Source organism: Taeniopygia guttata, chromosome 21, assembly GCF_048771995.1.
Source record: "Taeniopygia guttata chromosome 21, bTaeGut7.mat, whole genome shotgun sequence".
In the NCBI taxonomy this organism is placed as follows: Eukaryota; Metazoa; Chordata; class Aves; order Passeriformes; family Estrildidae; genus Taeniopygia; species Taeniopygia guttata.
Genome location: NC_133046.1, coordinates 6,528,058 through 6,550,265, shown reverse-complemented (window position 1 = coordinate 6,550,265; position 22,208 = coordinate 6,528,058). Strand labels below are relative to the sequence as shown.

Genomic DNA, 22,208 nt, shown 5'->3' with positions numbered 1-22,208 from the left:
CCTGTGCTCCAGGCCTGGCAAACCCTGCCAGCGTAGCAGAACACAGAGTCCAGGCTCTCTGGGCAGCTGAGTTTAGAACAACTTAAAGGTTAATGAGCCTCTGGCAGGGAGCGTGGCTGCTAGAGCCTGACCTGTTGATGCTGCGGAGGAGAAACACTGGCAGCACAATATTTCCTTATATTTCCTGTGCGGGCAGTGATGCCCACCGTGATGTGGCTGCTGCTGAGGGACTCATCCTGGGGACATGAGGGTTGTGTTCCCAGAGCTGTCACCTTGCCTTGCCCCTGTCACTGGACACATTGGGGTGCTGGGTGGTGCTGCTGCTGTGCTGGGTCTGGCTGACCTCTGTGCCCTTCTCCATTGCAGTGAATCTGAGATCCTGCACCACGACAAGCAGTACGAGCCTTTTTACTCCTCCTTCGTTGCACTTTCCACACACTACATCACTACTGTGTGTGGTCTCAGTAAGTGTTCCTTTGCTTCTCTTGCTCCTGTGTAATGACTGGATGCAGTAGAAGTAAATCAGAACTGTTGATTTTTGTATTTGTTTTTTGTCCTCTTGCTGAATCAGACTTTAGGGCCAGCATTGCTGGCTTTTGTGCCATGAAATGTCAGCTCTGATGGAAAGGGAAGCTTGTTGATGGGGGTATTTGGCCACCGACTACTGGACAGCGTTGCCTTTTTGGCTGCTTATTCATTGATGTGATTTAATTTTTGGTCAAGTGTTTAAATCAGTGTTCAGGATTTTTAGATTATCCTTCAGCAGTTAGAACACTGCTGTCCCTGGAAGTATCCAAGGCCGGGTTGGGAATGGGGCTTGGAGCATCCTGATCTACTGAAAGGTGCCCCTGGCCATGGCAGGGAGTGGAACAGGATGGGATTTAAAGATTTAAGGTCCCTTCCAACACAAACCATTCAGGGCTTCTGTAGTTACATTACTGTGTTGGAGTTAATGATCAAAACATTGTGACTCAAAATATTTTCTGGTTTTTTGGCTGACAATTTAGCAATTTCAACAAAAAAATAGGCTTTGTGAACTTGTTTCATGTTCTTCAGAGCTTCTGTCAGCATTAAATAATGTTACTGGGGAAACTGCTTTATCTGTCTGAATTCCCCTGTCTGGCAGAAGGAATTATCCTCACTTTGCTGACATTTCTTGGGTTACATTGTAATGAGACTGAGTTTATATTGCATCTGTGTTAGGCAGGAGAGATTGAGTGTGTACCCACACTGCAGAGTATCCCACTTTATTGACAGCATTGGGAGCTTATTACACTGGGCTATTTTAAAACTTATTCTGAGTAAAAGGATGTGCTTTTTTCAGTACCCAGAAACCAATTGCAGTCAGTGGCAGCTGCGTGTAAAGTCCTGATTGAATTCTCCCTGCTGCGGCTTGAGAACCCAGACGAAGCATGTGCTGTTTCACAGGTGAGCACAGGTTTGGGCCTCCTGGGCCAGCCTCGCTGTGAGAATGGACTTTGGGCTCTAATTCTGCTCTAATGTTGAATGCATAAAGCAAAATCAACGAAACTCTTAAAATATTTAACATGTACACTTTGGTAGACTCTGATTCCTGCTGAATCTTCCCTTTGCATTCTATACTCAAAATCAAAGCTTGCTCACAACTTGAAATAAAGGTGACCTGAAGCCTTGGTTAATTCAGTTTGTCTCCTACACTCTGGTTTGGTTTTGTGCAACAAGCTGAATCACAGCTATCTGTTGAGTTGTTAAAGATGTTTTCTGGCCTGAGTGTATTTCTGTCTTGTGAAGAGGGAAGGCCTGTGAGGAGTGTTCCCGTAATGTGGTGTGTCACAGCAGAGAGAGCTTTTCCAGGTGTTTTCCATAGGAAGCACAGGCAGGTAGGTGACCTGGATTACCTGCAGTCAGGGCTGTGTCTCGATCCTCTGGGGAGATCAGAGTAGCTCAGAGCTGTTGCAGTGGCCCCACCAGCTGAAGTTGCATTATTCTTAATCCATCTGCTTAGAGTAAACGATATGGAGGAGGGATTGGAATCAAGAGAATTTAAATGGTACTTGATGTCTCTGTTTTCTGTAGAAACACCTCATTCTGTTGATCAAGGGGCTGTGCACGGGCTGCAGCCGCCTGGACCGCACAGAAATCATCACCTTCACAGCGATGATGAAATCTGCCAAGCTGCCTCAGACTGTCAAAACCCTCTCTGATGGTAGGGAGGGGCTTCAGCTGTCTGTGTTTCACTGCAGCACGGGAGTTAGGCACAGAAAGTCTGAAGTTTGCTGTCTGAAATGGGGCTTTGTTGTTTTCCCTGCAGTTGAGGACCAGAAGGAATTGGCCTCCCCAGTGAGCCCAGAGCTGAGACAGAAGGAAGTGCAGATGAACTTCCTCAACCAATTGACATCAGTCTTTAACCCCAGAGTCTCGTCATCACCATCAATCACAACAGAGACACAGGTAAAAAAGCCTCTAAAACAGAAACAGTCTGAATTTCAATATTATTAACCAGTGCAGGGAAGGACAGAGGGCTCCAAGTGGTACTTTTCTGTACAGATGTAAAGAGAACCTTTCTTATGTACATAAATCCTGCGTGCATGAGATAAATGGCAAACAACCAAATACTGTTTGTGCTGCATTGACAATACTGGATTTGCTTCCTCATGGAATGCAATGTTCAGTGACAACCATGGCTATTTGGCGTTGTGCTGCTGATACACCTTGTTTCTGTGTACAGACTTAGAGAAATACTGTGTATTTTTAGTGCCTCCATAATATATTTAGTATGTGCTTGCTTTAGGTGGAAGGAGAGAGTGAGGATCAAGCTGCCACAGATCAAACCTCTGCAACAAAGACCAAGAGCATATTCATTGCTCAGAATGTGGCCAGCCTGCAAGAACTTGGTGAGAATCAGCTTTCTTGCTTGGGCCCAAAAGAGTACTGAAAAAAATTCTCTCCAGTGTTACATCTCACAGCTCTGGGTGGGAAGAAACTCTCTGACCTAAAAGATTCCCTGAGTTGCCTGGTCAATCACCAAGGGAGGTTGTGGCTGGAATGGAGTTTTTATTGCAGAGATGAGCTCAGTGTATTTGTTTTTGGAGGGGTAAATTAGGTGGACAGTATGAAGTACCATACCCATAAGGTATGGGATGGATTGTTGAGTAGATGTGGATTAGAGTCACAGGATTGTTAGCGTTGGAAGAGACCCTTGGGATCATCAAGTCCTACAACATGGACACAGAGCCTTGTGACCCCTGTTTACAAGTGTGGGCTGCAGACTTCAGCAGCTGCTGTTGTAAAGTACTCTTTATCCTATTATCTCATCTCGGATGGCATTTTCTCACCACCAAGAGCAATTAAGTCAATGACTGAGGGCCGTTAGGGTGACACAGCCCTGCTGCTGTGGTTGGCAGGTGGCTCCGAGAAGCTGCTGCGCGTGTGCCTGAACCTGCCGTACTTCCTGCGCTACATCAACCGCTTCCAGGACGCCGTGTCCGCCAACTCCTTCTTCATCATGCCGGCCACCGTGGCCGACGCCACGGCCGTGCGCAACGGGTCAGTGCCAGCCCTGCCTGGGCACCCCCTGTGCCTGGGGCACCCCCTGTGCCTGGGGCACCCCCTGTGCCTGGGGGAGCTCGCTGTGCCTGCCCAGTGCTCACTGTGTGTCCTGCCCGCAGGTTCCACTCGCTGGTGATCGATGTCACCATGGCTCTGGATACTCTGTCCCTGCCCGTGCTGGAGCCCCTGACGCCCACACGTCTCCAGGATGTGACTGTTCTTGCCCTCAGCTGTCTCTATGCAGGTGAGTGGATCTCCAGTTGTTTTTTGGAGCTTTTGGCTGTGCTTTGTTACCTGCATGTTTGAAGCTCAGCCCACAAGTAGCCTTTATTTCTCATGAATTTGAAGCTCTGCAGCACATTGTGGTGATCGGGTTAATATTGAAATTGTTACTGATGTGTTCTGCCACTGTTCCTGTCAGTATCTAAGAAATGACTGTTCCTGTCAGTATCTAAGAAAGACTGACTCAACATTTTCTTAACAGCCTGTAATTTCTGCTCTTCCTTTTTATATTCACAGCATAATTCATTTTTACTTTAGGCTTCAGCTTAATTTGTCATAGCCCCAAATCAGCCTTGTTTCCCAGGAGTGGTTTAAGCACACCAGAATCCTGGGTGTTTAATTAGTATGGGGGAGACTTGAAGGAGATGTGGCACTCGAGTCTAGAGATTGTCTTAAAAATGGTATTGAATTACATGGTAAAACATTACCTCCTTTAACTGCCCCCATGCGTTTCTGTAGGGTAAAACTTCACTCTTTTGAGGGTACTAAGATTTTTTAATCTTTGGCTGTAATACTGAGCATTCCTGCTCCATCAAGTTGATGGACACGTTTGATAGCACTTGTCTTAATGTGCTAAATAGGAGCATTTTGTCCCAAGACTGGCTCTTCCTAAGAATGTCCCTTGCCCTTGTTTTCCCTGAGGTGTGAGCGTGGCCACCTGCATGGCCATCCTGCACGTGGGCAGCACCCAACAGGTACGAACCGGGTCAACGAGCTCCAAAGAAGAAGATTATGAAAACGATGCTGCTACTATTGTACAGAAATGTGTAAGTAGATGACAGAGCATTCATTGTTTTCCTCCTCAGCAAGCGAAGAGCACAGAATTTATATTTATTTGCATTGCAATACACAGTTATGATTTTGGGACATAGCCATTGCTGGTAAAGAAGTTAAAGGGGTAGAGGGTAAAATACAACTGCATTTGGAGTTTTTATTTTTGTTGCTGTCTGGTGGGGTGCCTTACTATGGTTTTGGCTTTATTTACAGCTTGAAATTTATGAAATGATTGGACAAGCCATCAGCAATTCACGCCGTGCAGGGGGGGAGGTAAGATTTCCATCTCAGGAAGCTTTTTCACCCTTTTTGTGCTGTTGTACTTTGCCATTTGGATTGACGGTGTTTTGTCTTTTTGGTGCTTCTTTCTCCCTGCTTCCCCACGACTTCTGGCACGATAGCATTATCAGAACTTCCAGCTGCTCGGGGCTTGGTGTCTGCTGAACAGCCTCTTCCTCATCTTGAACCTCAGCCCCACGGCCTTGGCTGATAAGGGGAAGGAGAAGGATCCCTTGGCTGCTCTTCGCGTCAGAGACATCATCGCTCGCACGAAGGAGGGCGTGGGGTCTCCCAAGCTGGGACCTGGGAAAGGGTATGTGGCAGCCCTGCAGGAAGCATTGTCCAGGGGTCTGACCAGCCCCAGCAAGCACCTACTGTAGGGTCTTGTTGGTCTCGTGAAATTTTATCTCTATTTGCAATTCAAGTCCTGAGTCTTGGAAAGAAGAAAAGTTGTTGTGTCCAGTTTAGCAAAGCAGTCACTTTATTGAATATTTATTTATTTATTATTTTCCCCTTGAAATGATATTCTGTCCTTTGTGTTTCTGCAGGCATCAAGGGTTTGGGGTGCTGTCAGTAGTGCTGGCAAATCATGCCATCAAATTGCTGTCATCTCTTTTCCAAGATCTGCAGGTGGAGGCGTTGCACAAGGTATGCAGGTAGCAGACATTGCCCTGAGACATTCTGCCTTCTGCACTGATGCACACTTGGAATTCTTCTACCAATTTCTTTTTCCTTCAATTCAATTTGAAATTCTGTCCTCCAGGGCTGGGAGAGTGATGGCCCTCCAGCAGTGCTGGATATCATGGCTCAGAGCACGTCCATCCAGAGGATCCAGCGGCTCATAGACTCTGTGCCACTCACTAATCTGCTGCTGACTCTGCTCTCCACTTCCTACAGAAAGGTAGGACCTAGCACACAGCTAGAGAACTTCTGGAGCTGAGCCACTCCAGATGGTCAGCGCTTCACAAACTGGGGCTGTGCTGAGAGCATACAATTCTTCTTGCAAAAGTCATCAGCCAGGGCCTTCTTCTTTCCTCTTTTCAGAGATGTAAATTTGCCAAACTTGTGCTAATGGAAATGCACTTTTTTTGTAAGTTCAGTGGTACTTGTGATTTTATTGGGAAGATGAAAAGGCTGCATTGGTAGCAGATGATTTTGTATTAAAACTGTTATTTCAAGTGTTGCTTACAAGCTTGGCATGGATTGTTTATTTTCAACCATCCTGTGTATTTTTAGTACAACTTAAGCCTTGAAAAACTGTTAATAAACTAGTTGAGGTAAATTTGCTAGAAGACAATTGAAAGGCGTGAGGAAGTTACTCTTATTTTCAAATTATTATCTTTCTCAATCCTGTCTTTTAGGATTATTATAATCCTAAAATGTTCCTGGTTGTGCTGTTTTTAGGCCTGTGTCCTGCAGCGCCAGAGGAAGGGCTCCATGAGCAGCGATGCCAGTGCCTCCACTGACTCCAACACTTACTACGAGGATGACTTTAGCAGCACTGAGGAGGACAGCAGCCAAGGTAATAGAGTTTGCAGCAGCTCAGGATTTTATACTGCATTTCACATTTAATGGAAACCTGGCTACTTGTGCTGTTGCCTTCTCAGACTATGACTTGTAACACTGAAAGTACAGAGCAGTTTGTAAGGTCTGTGTGGCAGAAGTAGTGCTGACTACACTCGTTTGTGTACCCTGAAGCCTGAGTGGCTGGGATTTCACAGTATTTGCTTAAGAGGAGAGTGGAAATAATTTCTTTGTGTAAATTCTTGCTGGACCTCTGTGAAAGGGCTTTGCTTTGTGATTTGGACAGAAGAAATGAAGATAGCAGACACTTTAAGGCTGCTCAGTAAAATTCTGTTTTAAGCCTTTCTCAGGCTGGGTAGTTTTGTGAGACATTTGCTTATAACAGTATGGGTTTGTTGTTCCTGCCCTGTGTGCTAGACGACGACAGTGAGCCAATCCTGGGGCAATGGTTTGAAGAGACAATCTCTCCCAGCAAGGAGAAAGTGGCGCCACCACCACCCCCTCCACCCCCTCCTTTGGAGAGCTCACCGAGGGTGAAGAGCCCCAACAAGCAGAGTGCTGGGGAGAACGGGAACATCTTGGCCAGCCGCAAGGACCCCGAGCTGGTACGGCCAGAGCTTGGCCCCGGGAGCTGGGGGGGCTGGGGCAGGCACTGCTGGGCTGGGGCATCGTGCTGCTGCCAGGGACAGCTGTGCTGGAAACAGCAAGTGGGTCTGGTCCTCTCTACCCTCCCCTCCCCTCACTTCCCCTCCCCTCCCGTCCTTTCTGGGCAGAGCTGCAAGTGACATGATTTGCTGATAGAATGCTTTTAGCTCAACTCCATTGGGTAAAGACATAAATAAGTACTGCAGTGGAGAAGTTGGAGGCCTCCAACCTTCTCAGAGAGTTCTGGAATCAGTCCTGGTCCAGACCACAGTGCAGGGAGCTGGATTACCATGAGTGCACCTTTCCTCCACTGCAGGGGGTGTGAGGTTTAAGGGACTTGATGTATTTTGCTGGTGGTTTAGTTTTTGTTTAATGTTGTCCCTCTGCTGTTGTTGCTTCTATAGTGTGTTTCTCTTTTCTTTTCAGTTTTTGAGCCTAGCTTCAAACATTTTGAACTTTATCACTTCTTCTATGCTGAACTCCAGGAATAACTTCATTCGCAACTACCTGAGCGTGTCCCTGTCGGAGCAGCACATGGCCACGCTGGCGAGCATCATCAAGGAGGTGGACAAGGATGGCCTGAAGGGTGAGTGAGCAAACCTCTCCAGCAGAGCTGTACAGCTCAGAGGTGTTTCTGCTTTTCAGTTTTGTGCCAAAGTTTTAAGGACTGGAGAGCAAAGGTAGTAAGTGGCTCTCGATCCCTGTCTTACAGGCACGTCAGATGAGGAGTTTGCTGCTGCTCTGTATCACTTCAACCATTCCTTGGTAACCTCAGATCTTCAATCCCCTGCCCTGCAGGTGAGCTGGGATTCAATGCATAAATACAATGAAGAAGTGTTGGTGTCTGTTTATGCCTCTATATGCGTTCTCCACGCCTTGAATGATGTTGTTCCATTTGACCCTGAGTATATTCTGCAAAAAGAGGTTGGAATATTTTGAGTCCTGTGATTTAAATGACCTTTGCAGTCATCCAGCACAAAACATCCTGCGCAGTGTAAACGTAACATTTACAGTTCAGACTAATCCACTGGACTTTGAAGATGATGAAAGCTGAGAAGGAAATGAGTTTGTGTATTTTGTCTTGGAGAGTTGCCTCTATCCATGAGTTTATCAAGAGACATTCCTACAGACTTGCTCTGCTGTCAGGACTGATGCCAAAAGACCTTGGAATTTCTCAGGAGAGAATCAAATTAATTCTTTTGCTTTCATGTCCTAGCTTTGTAGCCTCTAGGTTTCTTTGCTGGGCCGTGGGCTGACCTGACTTAACCCTGTCATGGAGGTTATGAACCTGCTTCACCCATCACTGAATCCAACTCCTATACTTCATGTTCTGTCTTCTGCTGTATTTAAAACACTGTTGTTTGTTAATTTTTAAAAGCATTCGAACTTTTCATCCATCTGCATTTTCATTACATTTGAAAAGAAGCAAATATTGCTGTGATCGGTCAAAGGACTCTTTTTGCAGATTCACAGATACTGAACACAGTAGTATAGTCTCTCCTGCTTTGATACTGCAGTGAATGAGAAAAACTCATTAATGCCATTTTTTCTGCCTTGGTTGAGACTTTGTTGTGTTTAGGTGGTAAAGTGACAGCATTGAGTGTCTGTCAGTAGCTCTGCCCTGTATCTGAGACAGGAGAGGCATTGCTGTGTGAGCAGAGCTGAGAGTCCTGCTGTTACTTGTCAACTGTATGTTCAGATGATACTTTTAATTAATTAAAGCATCAGACAGGACTTGCCTTTTTCCAACAAGCCTGTTTTATTCCAGAACACACTTCTCCAGCAGCTGGGAGTTGCCCCTTTTTCTGAAGGTCCGTGGCCTCTCTACATCCACCCTCAAAGTTTGTCTGTGCTCTCCCGACTACTCCTGATTTGGCAGCATAAAGCCACTTCCCAGGGAGATCCTGATGTTCCAGAATGCCTTAAAGTCTGGGAAAGGTGAGATCGTTTTATGTTAAGCTGGAAATCAGTCATCTCTTACCTCTCTCATTTCCTGTCAAGTGAGAATTCTCTAGCCCCAGCATTCCAAGTGTGTGTGTTCACTGATCTGGGATCTGTGTGGTGCTGGGGGGAGCAGAGGGTCATTCTGCTGTGCTGAGAAATCCTTCACCCAGAGCCCAGGAAATGAGACCTGCACTCAGGAGTTGGGGAGGGAGGCTGAATTCCACCAAGACTGGCTGTAAAAAGGGAGGGAGGATCTCTTATTTTTCAGCAGGGTTCTGATAGGTCCTGTTAGGATGGTGCTGAGGTTGTTCCTCTCTGCCATTACCTGGCTTTCACTGATAGGGTTTAGGTGGTTTAAAGCTCTAATGAACAGGTTTGAATCACCCCTTCTCCATTTGAATGATTGTTCCTGCTTTCCACTAAATACATTTGCCACTGATTTAATTTCTGTAGTTTTACTGCTCACACAGTCTTATTCTAATACATAATGTAGTGAACATTTGTGAAATTGCCAGTATTAGAACAGTAAGCAGAAAAATATAATTATTTCTAGTTAAAGAGATTTAAAAGAGGGATCTAAGAGGAAAACTAGACTTGGTATACTTCCTCTCCTGTTGCCAGGTTTGTGGGCACCCTGAAGCAAAACGCCTTGCAGGGGACTCTCCCCAGTGACACAGAAGATCTGAATGTGGAGCATCTCCAGCTGCTGCTGCTCATTTTCCACAATTTCTCGGAGAGGGGCCGCAGATCCGTCATGATGCTCTGTATCCAGACCATCGTGGAGCTGACAGCAAACATGGAGACCCAGCAGTGTTCTGTGCCTCTTACCGTGGCACGGCTGCTCCTGGTGTTTGACTACCTGCTCCACCAGTATTCCAAGGCCCCCATGTACCTGTTTGAACAGGTAAGGTGTTGGCATCTGGGTATTTAATTGGTTACCCAGCAGGAATCTGTAATGGACAATCTTTTGATGTGTTCTTTCCATGACTCCTGTGAGTAGATCATATTTGATGTTGTTACCAAACTTTGGAGTTCCAAGGAGTGATTAATTATGGCTGGCTCCTAGCAGCAGGTTCAGTTGGAGTGTCAATTCCTGGTGTGACTGGTGTCGTAATAAATCCTAGCAAGGACAGGATGATTGTCCCACCATATCTTTAAAATCCTAAGTATTTGGCTGTTTATTTCACAAATGCCTTTTGTACTTCCTTGATTTAGTGTTTGACTGTGGAGGTTTTTGGCGCTGTCCTCATTAATGGGAGAAGATGGTTCTTTGTGCCTGGCTTTTCCAGTTGTGGGAAGCTTGGCCGTGGATTTAAACTGCTCAGTCCAGAATAAAAACCATCAAGGAGGGTCCAGGGCTTCCCCCAGAAGAGTGGAATATTGTGTTTTGAATAGGACTGTTTCTATTTTGTGTTTCTTTCTCTGTGGGGTGGTATTTCCCCCCTACCCCTCAGTGAGAAGGATGCCATGGGTGAGTTTTTGTTTGTTTGTTTGTTTTTTAATTCAGGTACAATATAATTTGCTGACTCCACCCATTGGCTGGGTGAGTGGATCCCAGGACAGCAGCAGACGAACGTCTGCCCCACTTTATCATGGCTTTAAAGAAGTGGAAGAAAACTGGACCAAACACTGTTCATCAGGTAAAAAAGAAAATATAAGGAATTTTTTATTGCAATAATTGCTTTTATAAATAAATGAGAGCCTTTTCTGTGCCTTGGTTTGGGCACATTTTCCTGCTTTTAATGGCTATGGTTACAATAGGCAAAAATACATATAATAATGCAAGAATTGTTTTATGAAACAAAATTCAAAGTTCTCTTTAGGAGTATGCAACGAGTAATTAAAAATAAGTGTGTGTTTATTTTGCCAGGATTGTAGGAGTAGGAAAGCTTTGGCTGCCTATACCACAGGTTAGAGCACCTATAATGTGTCATGGAGCTGGCTTGGAATCTGGTAGTGGTCATGCAATGCAGCAGGTTGTGGGGATGGAGGAGAGGATATAACACAAGGTGGCCTGTTTTAACTGCCTCTTTGACAGGTGTTTTTTGTTCTCACATTCCAGACTCTGCTCCACAGCCCAGGTTCTACTGCATCCTGTCTCCAGAAGCTTCTGAGGATGATCTGAACCGTCTGGATAGCACGGTATGTCACTGCTGGTAGAGACTTCCTGGAGGGCCTTGAGGGTTTGCCAAGTGCCAGGGAAAACACAAGAAGGAAATACTTGATTAAAAAGAGGGACCAGGAATCTTTCACTAAGTGGAGAAAAGAAGAGTGGCCAGATAAGATAACACAAGATTCCTTCTTACCCTTAGTTGGATGTCAGGGCAGTCACTGGGCAAAGTCTGTGAAGATCTGTTGTAGTATTGTACTTGCAGGAATACTTGGGATTCAGACAAAGACACGTGGCATTGGAGTTGTTTTCTCACCACTTTGCTCCAGGTTCTCCCTGGGTGTTGTTGCCATCAGTGTTATGGGCTCTCCCTCCTGCTGCTCCTTATCCCCCATCCATTGATCCTCAGTCTCAACAGAACCTCTCCCTCAAGTTTACTATGCAAGGTTTTGGGCTGTGGGTATTCTGAATGCTTAAAGAGCTTTGCAGAGCAGGGGTCCTGATTTCTCATCTCCTGCAGGTGTGTGAGGTCCTTTTCTCCAGGGCTACGAAGTACGATGAGCTCTATGCAGCCCTCACCTCATTACTGGCTGCTGGCTCCCAGTTTGATACACTCAGGAGGAGGGAGAACAAAAATGTCACTGCACTGGTAAGACTGTCATGCTGCCTGTGTTGAGGAATAACAAGTTTTCAAACTTAGTATTTTCAAGCAAAGTATTTAACTGAAGTATTTTGGACTGTGCTTGGAGTAACAAGGAACTTAAAAATCTCGTAACTAACTATAGTGTTCGTGGTGGTTGCACATCTCTTGAGCTTTTAAATCATAATGTGCTTCAGACTTGCTGTAAGTCCATGGTAATTTCAAAAGGTGTGACTAGAACACGATTAAACAGGAGAAAATTGTATAATTTTTCCTTTCTCTTTTCTCCTGTGTTGCATATTTTACTGTTTAATAACAGACAGAAACTCAGTCCAGAATGTGTTCATCTGATTTGGCACATCTGTAGGAGTGTGGAGTCCCTGAAGAGACATTTCAGTAGCTGTAATGATGGAGACAGCAATCTATCTGTACTAATTTTTCCAACTGTTCCTCTGTTTAGGAAGCCTGTGCCCTTCAATACTACTTCCTGATCCTGTGGCGGATCCTGGGGATTTTGCCTCCCTCCAAAAGCTACATGCACCATTTGGCCATGAACACCCCTGAGATGAGTGACTGTGACCTCCTGCACACCCTGCGCTGGTCGTCCCGCCTGCAGATCCCGTCCTACGTCGCGTGGATCAAGGTTCAGCCTCAGCTCCCTTGGCGTGGGGGTGGTGGCAGTGACAGTGCCGGTCCCTCCCTGCTGACTGCACGTGGGATTTGTGTTGAGGGAACTTGTGCCTGTCTTTTCTAAACTGGTTAATTGCAGAGCACTGTTCAAGTGTGATAGATCTGGGTTTTGGCTTTTGTAGGATCACCTTATCAAGCAGGGCATGAAGGCTGAGCATGCTGCTCCTCTCATCGAACTGACCTCCAGCAAGTGCATCTCAGTGAAGTACGATGTGGAGATAGCAGAGGAATACTTTGCTCGACAGGTGAGGTGTGGGAGTGCAACTGGACATGCAAACCTCTGCTTCTGTGGGATGATCTGCACTTACTGTTCCATCTATTTTCAGATCTCGTCTTTCTGTGCTGTCGACTGCACAACCATTCTCCAGCTGCATGAAGTCCCCAGTTTACAGTCCATTTACACCCTTGATGCTGCCATCTCCAAGATCCAGGTTTCTCTAGATGAGCACTTTTCCAAGTCAGCTGCAGAAACTGACCCCCACAAGTCCTCAGAGATAACAAAGAACCTTCTCCCTGCTACGCTGCAGCTCATTGACACTTATGCTACTTTCACCAGGTACAGTCCTTGGGATTTCCATCAGGAATACAATTTCTCTCTGTGCTTTGGGCTTTCTCTACATTTTGTGTGTTGTTTTCTTAGAAGTGCCTGGGAGCTTTATAGTCTGAAGTAATTACTTTGTGTCCTCCAGAGGGTCCCTTGCTTTAAAAGAAGAATACCAAGTAGCTTCTCAAGCCATGCATGGGACTTTGTTGTTCCTGAGTAGCCACCTTGTCTGATTTTCCAAGGCTTCCTTGCAAGTTTGCAAAACCACCTTTTCCTCCAAAGATATAACCACCCTCTAAGATAGTGCTATTTAAGGTTATTTCTCTGGCATAATACTGAGGCTGTCAGACCATCAAGAAAGAGGGGGGGGTGTTAATTCTTACATTAAAAATCTAAATTCTTCTAAACTCTCGTTAGAACCTGTGTAGAAGAAAGCAAAAGTAAATCAGCTTTTTCTTTTTGGGCAGTTCTCCTGGTAAGTAGCTTAGAGGGGATAAAAGCCCAGAAGTCCCTTAGTGGTGTGAGATGAAGTGTGGGGCAGAACTTCAGAAGTTGGTGTTTTATCTGTCACTCCATGGACACACTCAGTTCTGAAGTGCAGAGCCGATTGCTGAGGTAAATCCCCTCCGTCCTGCAGGTCCTACTTGCTGCGGAGCCTCTCGGAGGAGGCCGCCTCGGACAGCAGACCCTCCGAGGAGAAGCTGCGGGGCTACGCCGCTGTCCTGGCCATCGGCTCCAGCCGCTGCAAGTCCAACACTCTGGGTGAGGGGCAGGGCAGTGCTGGGGCTGGGGGTGCCCCACTGCAGCGGGATCTTCCCACTCTGCTTCCAATACCCAAAGTGATCTCCACCACTGTTCCAATGAGTGAGGTGTGCTGCCAGCAGCACACTGCAAAGTCTCTTCATATCCTACCAGCTGAAACAGCTGGGTAAACCTTGAAAGGATCATTATCTTGTGGGCTCCTCTGGATCAATGAAATGTTTTTATAACCATATTGGAGCTTGTGGCATGGCATAACAAGGGGAACTTTAAAATGTTGGTATGCTGAAGACTTCTATGAATTAGTATTTGTGCCATGTTTTCTGCAGTTTTAATGAAGTGAAAGAAGCTGGGATGCTCTTAAAGATTAGGGATGATTTTTACTTGTAGACCTATGAATTTATTCAGTGCCTGATTGTTCTGTGTAACTGCAGGTCCAACCCTTGTCCAGAACTTGCCATCAGCTGTGCAGACCCTGTGTGAATCCTGGAACAACATCCACACCAACGAGTTCCCCAACATTGGTTCATGGGTGAGTCCAGCCTCAGGGCCTGGTGTGGTGTGAATGCAGCAGGAGGCATTGCTGGGACTGGGGGCAGTGTGTGGCTCTGTCCCAGATCCAGGGCTCTGATGTGTGTGTGTCCTCCCCAGCGCAACGCCTTTGCCAACGACACCATCCCTGCAGAAAGCTACATCAGCGCCGTGCAGGCCGCCCACCTGGGCACCCTGTGCAGCCAGAGCCTGCCCCTGGCAGCCTCCCTCAAGCACACCCTGCTGTCCCTGGTCAGGCTCACCGGGGATCTCATCATGTAAGTCAGGCCTTGTGCTACTCTGTGTGTTGCACACGCTGCTGGGTGCTTTGGTCTGTGTCCTCCAGGGTTGACTTCAGGCTGTGTCTGTGCAACACTTACTGGCCTGGCACTGGTTCTGACCTCAACCTTCCAGTTCACAGTTCCAAGTACCAAATGAATGACAGACAGTCTTTGTCTTCCTGTAGTATCTCCAAAAGTCAAGCTCCCTGGGGGAAACCTGTTTGTCAAATATGGACTTGAAGAAAAGGGGATATAAACTAACATGATATGAATCTAATTAATTCATTTGTGTTTTGTTATCATTCACTTGTGTGAAGTTTTTAATGTTTAAAGAAAAGTGAAATGCCATTTTTTTTCCAGGGAATTAGTCTAAAGTACTCTGAAACCAAAAAGTAGTTTTTGATAATGCAGACAACCATGCATCAAAGCCTTGATATATGATAGTGGGACTGTCTAGGCAAATGTTGTAACTGTATATATGCAAAAGTAACATGTAGAATTTTCCAAAGGGTGACTCTTTTTCTGATGGGGGAAATGGCTGGGCCAGTGTTTTTATCCCACCTTTCCAAAAAGGGTTTCATCACTGACTTCCGTCCAGAGTGTGCCTCACTTAATGTGAATTCTGGTTTCCAGCAGGGATGATCTGTGATACATTGTGTGGGGAATTAACTTGTGTCCTTTTCTTCTCAAGCTGGTCAGATGATCCGAACCCACCCCAGGTGATCCATTCCCTGCTGCCCCTTCTTCTGGAGACCAGCACAGAGAGTGTGGCAGAAATCAGCAGCAACTCCCTGGAAAGGATCCTGGGCCCGGCGGACTCTGATGAGTTCCTGGCACGTGTTTATGAGAAGCTGATCATGGGGTGCTATAACATACTGGCCCATCATTCTGACCCAAACAGGTAACAAAGCTGTGTGCAAAGATTGGCTACAGCAGGGTTGGTTCTGGAACAGAAAAAATCTGCTTGTTTTTATCTATTGAAAGCTTCTGTACTTGTATACTATGAGATTTTTTTTTTTTTTTCACATTATTAGAATTGTGGAGTGGAGGTGAGAGGAAGAGAGAATGGGGAGGAGTAACAGTAGAAGAGATTTGAAGTGTAAAAGGAGAAGCTCTTTATAGGAATTTGTATGTGAGGTGTCTGAAAGGTCTGGATTATTTTAGGTTTCTGGCTGGGCCCCTTTGTTCTAACTTGGTGGATTTGTTGGTGATTATGTAAAGTTCTTCGTTCATCAATTGTTTTTCTCCTGTCTGTTGGGGGAAGAGCTGCTTTCAATTGGTGGGAAAATTACTGGAATTATAATGGCAAATATCACTTCTGGCCTCTTAGAACTGTTGTGATTGTTGAAATTGTTTTTAGATGTTCTTATTTCATCCTCATGTATTTGATCCTTATCTGTCCCTCTTTTAATCCTCAGTGGCCTGGATGAGTCCATCTTGGAGGAATGTTTGCAGCATCTGGAGAAACAGCTGGAGAGCAGCCAGGCCAGAAAAGCCATGGAGGAGTTCTTTTCAGAAAGGTGAAGTCACCATGGAAGTTGTAGCCCAAGGACTTCATTTCTCTTCCATTTTCTGTTAGCTTGTCAGTGTAGACACCAAGGGGATGTTAATGCCATTGTGCAGGAAAATACAGACTCTGTGGAGCCAGAATATCCTTCAGGCAGTGCAGGAGAGTGGGAGAGACTCTGGGGGGAGAGGACCTGGATCTTTGTCCAAATCAGATGTTCAGAGAGGCCTCACAGTGATGATCAGTGGGGAATCTTACAGGATAATTGTTCTGTCAGAGCAGGTTTCTGAGAGATGCTGCTCCATAAGGCACTTACAGACCAAGCTGCAAAATCCCAAATTCTCTCAGTGCTTCTGTGGGGCCACAGGTTGATAATTTTAAGGGTGGGGGAGGAGGGTTGGCCTGACTTGGAATCCTAAAGATAAATTGTGCTGGCAGCAGCCTAGAACAGCTGTGATAGAAACAGCCTAGCACAGCCACAGTGTTCTGAGTATGAGGTGAGCAAGAGAAGAAGCTTTCTCTATCAGAAAGCTGACCATTGCCTGGTTTTTCTCTCTACCTGTTGAACAGTTCAGAATGAAAGCAGCCTGGTGGCTGTACACTGTTAGCATGGAAGGGAAAGATAGGCAAGAAAATCTTGACTTCTGTTTTGGAGCCAGTTCAGGCCCTTTTGTGACTGGATATGTAGAGAACACTGCAATGCTACTGAGGAGCCCATTTATGAGTTTTGGTCTGAGCTGGGTTTGCTGTTTGGCTGAAAGCAGTTTCTGTGGTTTGGCTGCTGAGCAGTGCTAACACAAACTCCTGCCAGTCTGAAACGTGAGGGTGGAGAGAAGTGGAGCCAGTGAGAAGGAGAATGGGCTGCTCTTTACAAAGCTGACTTAATTCTCCGCTCTGTACAGTGGAGAACTGGTGCAGATCATGATGGCGACGGCCAACGAGAACCTCTCAGCCAAGTTCTGTAACAGGGTGCTGAAATTCTTCACCAAGCTCTTCCAGCTGAGTAAGTGCCAGTAGGATCTCCTCCATCCTGCCTTTTCCACTTCACACTGTTCTTGTGTTGTCTGAGATTGCAAGGTGCTTGGAAGAAAATCTGTGGGAGGGAGTGGGGTCACAGCTTCACGCTTTCAAGGAAAGCCATTTTCACACATGCTCCTTGGAGCATCTGTCACTGACAGTAACTTTCCCCCCAGCTGAGAAGAGCCCCAACCCCAGCCTGCTGCGCCTCTGCGGCTCCCTGGCCCAGCTGGCCTGCGTGGAGCCCGTGAGACTGCAGGCCTGGCTGACCAGGATGACCATGTCCCCCCCCAAGGACTCGGACCAGCTGGACGTGGTGCAGGAGAACAGGCAGCTGCTGCAGCTCCTGACCACTTACATTGTTCGGGAGAACAGGTACAGCACAGCCTCGGTCCTGTCTTGTGTGTGCTCTGTGTTCTCTGGAGTGATCTTGTGTGAGTTGTGCTGGTTCGTTGTGGCACCTGTGTGAAACTCTCCTCTTTTTGCTCAGCCAAGTGGGGGAAGGCGTGTGCACTGTTCTGCTCAGCACTCTGATACCAATGGCAACAGAGATGTTGGCCAACGGGGATGGCACGGGCTTTCCTGAGCTGATGGTCGTCATGGCGACTTTGGCCAGTGCAGGACAGGGGGCAGGACACCTCCAGCTGCACGGTGCTGCTGTGGACTGGCTGGGCAGATGGTGAGAGTGAACTCTGTACTGCTGATGCTTCATTTGTGGGGTTTTAAAATTTATTTTGGGGACAGAAATTTGTGTTTACAGATAATCCCTTCTCTCCTAGTTTATTGTTTGTTGTTTGGGATATAGCATCTGAGGGAGGCTGATTCATGTCCATCTGTTCTGAACAATCACATTTTGTTTCTTTACTCTGGATGGTTTAATTACTGCATTTATGTATTCCCTGTTGTTAATCTAAAGCAAACTGAATGCTTGAAGCAGTTGGTCAGGACTGAGTTTATACATCCCAAAGACTGTCAACTGGAGTGAAGGGTTTTGGACTCCTCATCCCAGGGAGTGTTCCAGGCCAGGTTGGATGTGGCTTGGTCCAGCCTGGGATAGTGGAAGGTGTCCCTGCCCGTGGCAGGGGGTGGGATGAGATGGGCTTTAGGATCCTTTCCATCCTGAACCATTCTGTAGTAATTCCCAGTGTTCTGTGTTGCAGCAAGAAATACCTGTCTCAAAAGAACGTGGTAGAGAAAATGAATGCCAACGTCATGCAAGGGAAGGTAAGACTTGTGCTGGTGCTGCCCTTGCAGGAATGACTCCCAGGCATGACTTCAGCTGTCCTGGTTTGGTTTGATTGCCTGGTGGGAATTTTAAAGCCATTTGACCAGCGGGTGACTGTCCTGTTTCATGCCCTGTAGCAGCTGTTGTAGGCTGTGAGCATCACCTCTGATTTTCCTTGCCTTCTGTTCCCCAGCACGTGACAATCCTGGAGTGCACGTGCCACATCGTGTCCTACCTGGCCGATGTCACCAACGCCCTGAGCCAGAGCAGCGGGCAGGGCCCCAGCCACCTGTCCGTGGACGGCGAGGAGCGCGCCATCGAGGTGGACTCGGACTGGGTGGAGGAGCTGGCTGTGGAGGAGGAGGACTCTCAGGCTGAGGACTCGGTAGGCAACAGGCACAGTGGATGCTGCAAAGGACAGGAGGGCTTATTTTGAACTCCCAAATCACTCAGCTTACCAACTGAGATTTTGTGTTCACCGAGTGAAGGACCCGACGTGTCAGGGCTGGAGGAGAGGATCTGTCATTCCTGCATGGATGTGTTAACTTTGTGATGTCAACAAATATTTAAATTTTTTTAAATTAAAAAATGAAGAAATGGAATAAAATAGGCTTGTTCCTGCTGGTTGGCTGGCAATTAGTAGTTTTTGTATCAGCAAGCAGCTTAGATTAGTAATATAACTGCTGTCGAGTAGTGAAAAAAAGCTGTTAGAATGTGTCCTTTATTTTTTTGTATCAATTTTTTTGTTACTATTTCTTTTTTTTGTTAACCATTTTGTGTTACTACAATGTGTCACCATCTGCCCTCTCCATGTGGTTTGATACCAGCTGCCTTCTAGCTCAATGTTGCTAAAATTTGCTATTCTTAAAATGTATCTTTGGTGTCTGGGGAATTTATTCTGTACACGTATTTTACTGTAGCTGCAGTTAGAACACCTTCCTAAAACGATTTTCTTCTGGATAGGATGAAGATTCTCTCTGCAATAAACTCTGTACCTTCACCATCACACAGAAAGAATTCATGAATCAACACTGGTAAGAGTCTCAAGCTTGAGTTCAGAGTTTCAGTGTGGTATTTCTGGCCATTGGGAAGGAAACTAGTGTAGTTTGTGAGCCTCAAGGCACTGCCTGTCAAAACTCACCTGGCTTATTTTGGGCAGGTACCACTGTCACACTTGCAAGATGGTTGATGGGGTTGGTGTTTGCACAGTTTGTGCTAAAGTTTGTCACAAGGATCATGAGATTTCTTACGCCAAGTACGGATCCTTCTTCTGTGACTGTGGAGCCAAAGAGGATGGCAGCTGCCTGGTAAACTCTTTATGTCTTCATTTTCAAGTCCTTTGCAATTTTCTGTTCTGCAGTAAGTTATGTCAGAATTTGAGTACTCAGGAGTGTTAGGACTTGAAAGCTTTGCCTTTATAATGAACCCCCAGAATTTACAGCTTACCTGGAAATTAATTTTTTTTGCACCAAATAAGAGCATTGGTACATCTGCGTCCTAGTGACTCCTGAGATGCCACCTGCCTTTACAGAATTTGGTGCACAGCAAAGAACACCTTTTCCCATGTTTTCCACTAGCAGCAAATGAAATAATTGTATCTTATATATGGAAAGTTTTAAATCCTTGGGTGGAGACTCACATGCAGAATGTAATTTCTTTAGAACTATGCTTGAATTGCTGCTTTTACAATCTGTGTTCACTTCATCAGTAGCCAGGTTGAGCCTGGTTTGGGGTTTTAGCGTTACTCTGTCATTCCCAGGCGCTGGTGAAGAGAACTCCCAGCAGTGGGATGAGCTCTACCATGAAGGAATCAGCCTTCCAGAGCGAGCCCCGCGTGCCCGAGAGCGTCATCCGCCACGCCAGCACGTCCCCGGCTGAGAAGGCCAAGGTCACCATCAGCGAGGGCAAGGGCCCCGACGAGGAGAAGCCCAAAAAGAGCAGCCTGTGCAGAAACGTGGAGGGCTGTCGAGAGGAGCTGCAGTCCCAGGTATAATTGTCAGCTTCTAAACAGAGATGCGTTATAATGAGGATCTTGGGCAGGCTGGGTTGGTTAGAAGCTGAGATGAGAGGGTCATAAAGGGGTGTCAGGCTTTAAAAAGCCGTTTACATGCAGCTCCCATCTCTTGTTCCTCATTTGCCTGATCTGTTTCTTGTAGGCCAACTTTTCCTTTGCACCTTTGGTGCTGGAGATGCTGAATTTCCTGATGGATGCCATCCAGGTCAACTTCCAGCAAGCTTCAGCCATGGGGAGCAGCAGCCGTGCCCAGCAGGCTCTCAGTGAGCTCCACACTTTGGACAAATCAGTAGAAATGACGGATCAGCTGATGGTACGGAACAAAAGGAATTAACAGTGTGGCTGGGGGGAGTGGCTGTTAAACAGAGACATTCCAGTGACACCCTCTGGTGCTTTCCCTGGCTCAGGTGCCCACCCTCGGCTCGCAGGAAGGCGCCTTTGAGAACGTGCGCATGAACTACAGCGGGGACCAGGGCCAGACCATCCGGCAGCTGATCAGCGCGCACGTGCTGCGGCGCGTGGCCATGTGCGTGCTGTCCTCGCCCCACGGCCGCCGCCAGCACCTGGCTGTCAGCCACGAGAAGGGCAAGGTCAGCCCCCATGGGCTCCCGAGGGAAGGGGAACTGTGCTGGAGCCTGGGCTCCCGAGGGAAAGGGAACTGTGCTGGAGCCCTGGGCTCCTGAGGGAAGGGGAACAGCGCTGGAGCCTGGGCTCCCGAGGGAAGGGAAACTGTGCTGGAGCCTGGGCTCCTGAGGGAAGGGGAACAGCAGTGCAGCCTGGGCTCCCAAGGGAAGGGGAACTGTGCTGGAGCCCTGGGCTCCTGAGGGAAGGGGAACTGTGCTGGAGCTTTGGGCTCCTGAGGGAAGGGGAACTGTGCTGGAGCTTTGGGCTCCTGATGGGAGGGGAACTGTGCTGGAGCCCTGGGCTCCTGAGGGAAAGGGAACTGTGCTGGAGCCCTGGGCTCCTGAGGGAAAGGGAACTGTGCTGGAGCCCTGGGCTCCTGAGGGAAGGGGAACTGTGCTGGAGCCCTGGGCTCCTGACAGAAGGGGAACTGTGCTGGAGCCCTGGGCTCCTGAGGGAAGGGGAACTATGCTGGAGCCCTGGGCTCCCGAGGGAAGGGGAACTGTGCTGGAGCCTGGGCTCCCGAGGGAAGGGGAACTGTGCTGGAGCCTGGGCTCCCGACAGAAGGGGAACTGTGCTGCATCCTGGGGTTCCCAAGTGGGATGCACTGGGTTCCCAGGGAAGTGGAACAGTGCTGGATGCACTGGGTTCCCAGGGAGAGGGAACAGTGCTGGATGCACTGGGTTCCCAGGGAAGTGGAACAGTGCTGGATGCACTGGGTTCCCAGGGAGAGGGAACAGTGCTGGATGCACTGGGTTCCCAGGGAGAGGGAACAGTGCTGGATGCACTGGGTTCCCAGGGAAGTGGCACAGTGCTGGATGCACTGGGTTCCCAGGGAAGTGGAACAGTGCTGGATGCACTGGGTTCCCAGGGAAGTGGAACAGTGCTGGATGCACTGGGTTCCCAGGGGAAATGGAACAGTGCTGGATGCACTGGGTTCCCAGGGAAGTGGAACAGTGCTGGATGCACTGGGTTCCCAGGGAAATGGCACAGTGCTGGATGCACTGGGTTCCCAGGGAAATGGCACAGTGCTGGATGCACTGGGTTCCCAAGGAAGTGGCACAGTGCTGGATGCACTGGGTTCCCAGGGAAATGGCACAGTGCTGGATGCACTGGGTTCCCAGGGAAATGGCACAGTGCTGAGGAACAGGCAGGACTAAGGTTTGTTCTGCCTGTCTTGATATCTGGTGTGAAGTTTTGCGTAGCTATGGGGAACCTCTTGTAGGAAAAACTGTTAATGAAGAAGAGTTCCTGCAGCAGGAGCAGTGAGAACAACTCACTGCCATCACCCAC

The 22,208-nt window shown here is 47.4% G+C and overlaps 1 protein-coding gene across 4 annotated transcripts in view; it reads left to right on the top strand.

Moving 5' to 3' along the window:
- UBR4 (ubiquitin protein ligase E3 component n-recognin 4) overlaps positions 1–22,208 on the top strand; it is an 88,054-nt gene that overhangs the window by 3,498 nt on the left and 62,348 nt on the right. For 3 of the 4 annotated variants that reach the window (XM_030289323.4, XM_030289322.4, XM_041720443.2), the window contains exons 2-40: positions 367–464; positions 1,325–1,428; positions 2,056–2,185; positions 2,291–2,430; positions 2,771–2,873; positions 3,384–3,525; positions 3,648–3,772; positions 4,453–4,577; positions 4,798–4,857; positions 4,986–5,176; positions 5,412–5,511; positions 5,627–5,764; positions 6,268–6,385; positions 6,805–6,992; positions 7,459–7,618; positions 7,745–7,830; positions 8,801–8,970; positions 9,598–9,880; positions 10,484–10,616; positions 11,039–11,118; positions 11,607–11,735; positions 12,187–12,369; positions 12,539–12,661; positions 12,743–12,972; positions 13,598–13,722; positions 14,154–14,251; positions 14,371–14,528; positions 15,223–15,432; positions 15,950–16,051; positions 16,941–17,041; positions 17,232–17,430; positions 17,546–17,734; positions 18,216–18,279; positions 18,474–18,665; positions 19,244–19,314; positions 19,440–19,587; positions 20,040–20,267; positions 20,437–20,607; positions 20,702–20,884. In XM_030289323.4, coding sequence (XP_030145183.4) covers positions 367–464; positions 1,325–1,428; positions 2,056–2,185; positions 2,291–2,430; positions 2,771–2,873; positions 3,384–3,525; positions 3,648–3,772; positions 4,453–4,577; positions 4,798–4,857; positions 4,986–5,176; positions 5,412–5,511; positions 5,627–5,764; positions 6,268–6,385; positions 6,805–6,992; positions 7,459–7,618; positions 7,745–7,830; positions 8,801–8,970; positions 9,598–9,880; positions 10,484–10,616; positions 11,039–11,118; positions 11,607–11,735; positions 12,187–12,369; positions 12,539–12,661; positions 12,743–12,972; positions 13,598–13,722; positions 14,154–14,251; positions 14,371–14,528; positions 15,223–15,432; positions 15,950–16,051; positions 16,941–17,041; positions 17,232–17,430; positions 17,546–17,734; positions 18,216–18,279; positions 18,474–18,665; positions 19,244–19,314; positions 19,440–19,587; positions 20,040–20,267; positions 20,437–20,607; positions 20,702–20,884 — 5,578 coding nt within the window. Of the gene's footprint in view, positions 1–366; positions 465–1,324; positions 1,429–2,055; positions 2,186–2,290; positions 2,431–2,770; positions 2,874–3,383; positions 3,526–3,647; positions 3,773–4,452; positions 4,578–4,797; positions 4,858–4,985; positions 5,177–5,411; positions 5,512–5,626; positions 5,765–6,267; positions 6,386–6,804; positions 6,993–7,458; positions 7,619–7,744; positions 7,831–8,800; positions 8,971–9,597; positions 9,881–10,483; positions 10,617–11,038; positions 11,119–11,606; positions 11,736–12,186; positions 12,370–12,538; positions 12,662–12,742; positions 12,973–13,597; positions 13,723–14,153; positions 14,252–14,370; positions 14,529–15,222; positions 15,433–15,949; positions 16,052–16,940; positions 17,042–17,231; positions 17,431–17,545; positions 17,735–18,215; positions 18,280–18,473; positions 18,666–19,243; positions 19,315–19,439; positions 19,588–20,039; positions 20,268–20,436; positions 20,608–20,701; positions 20,885–22,208 lie in introns of those variants that run through there. The other variant, XM_072917474.1, reaches the window with a different exon arrangement.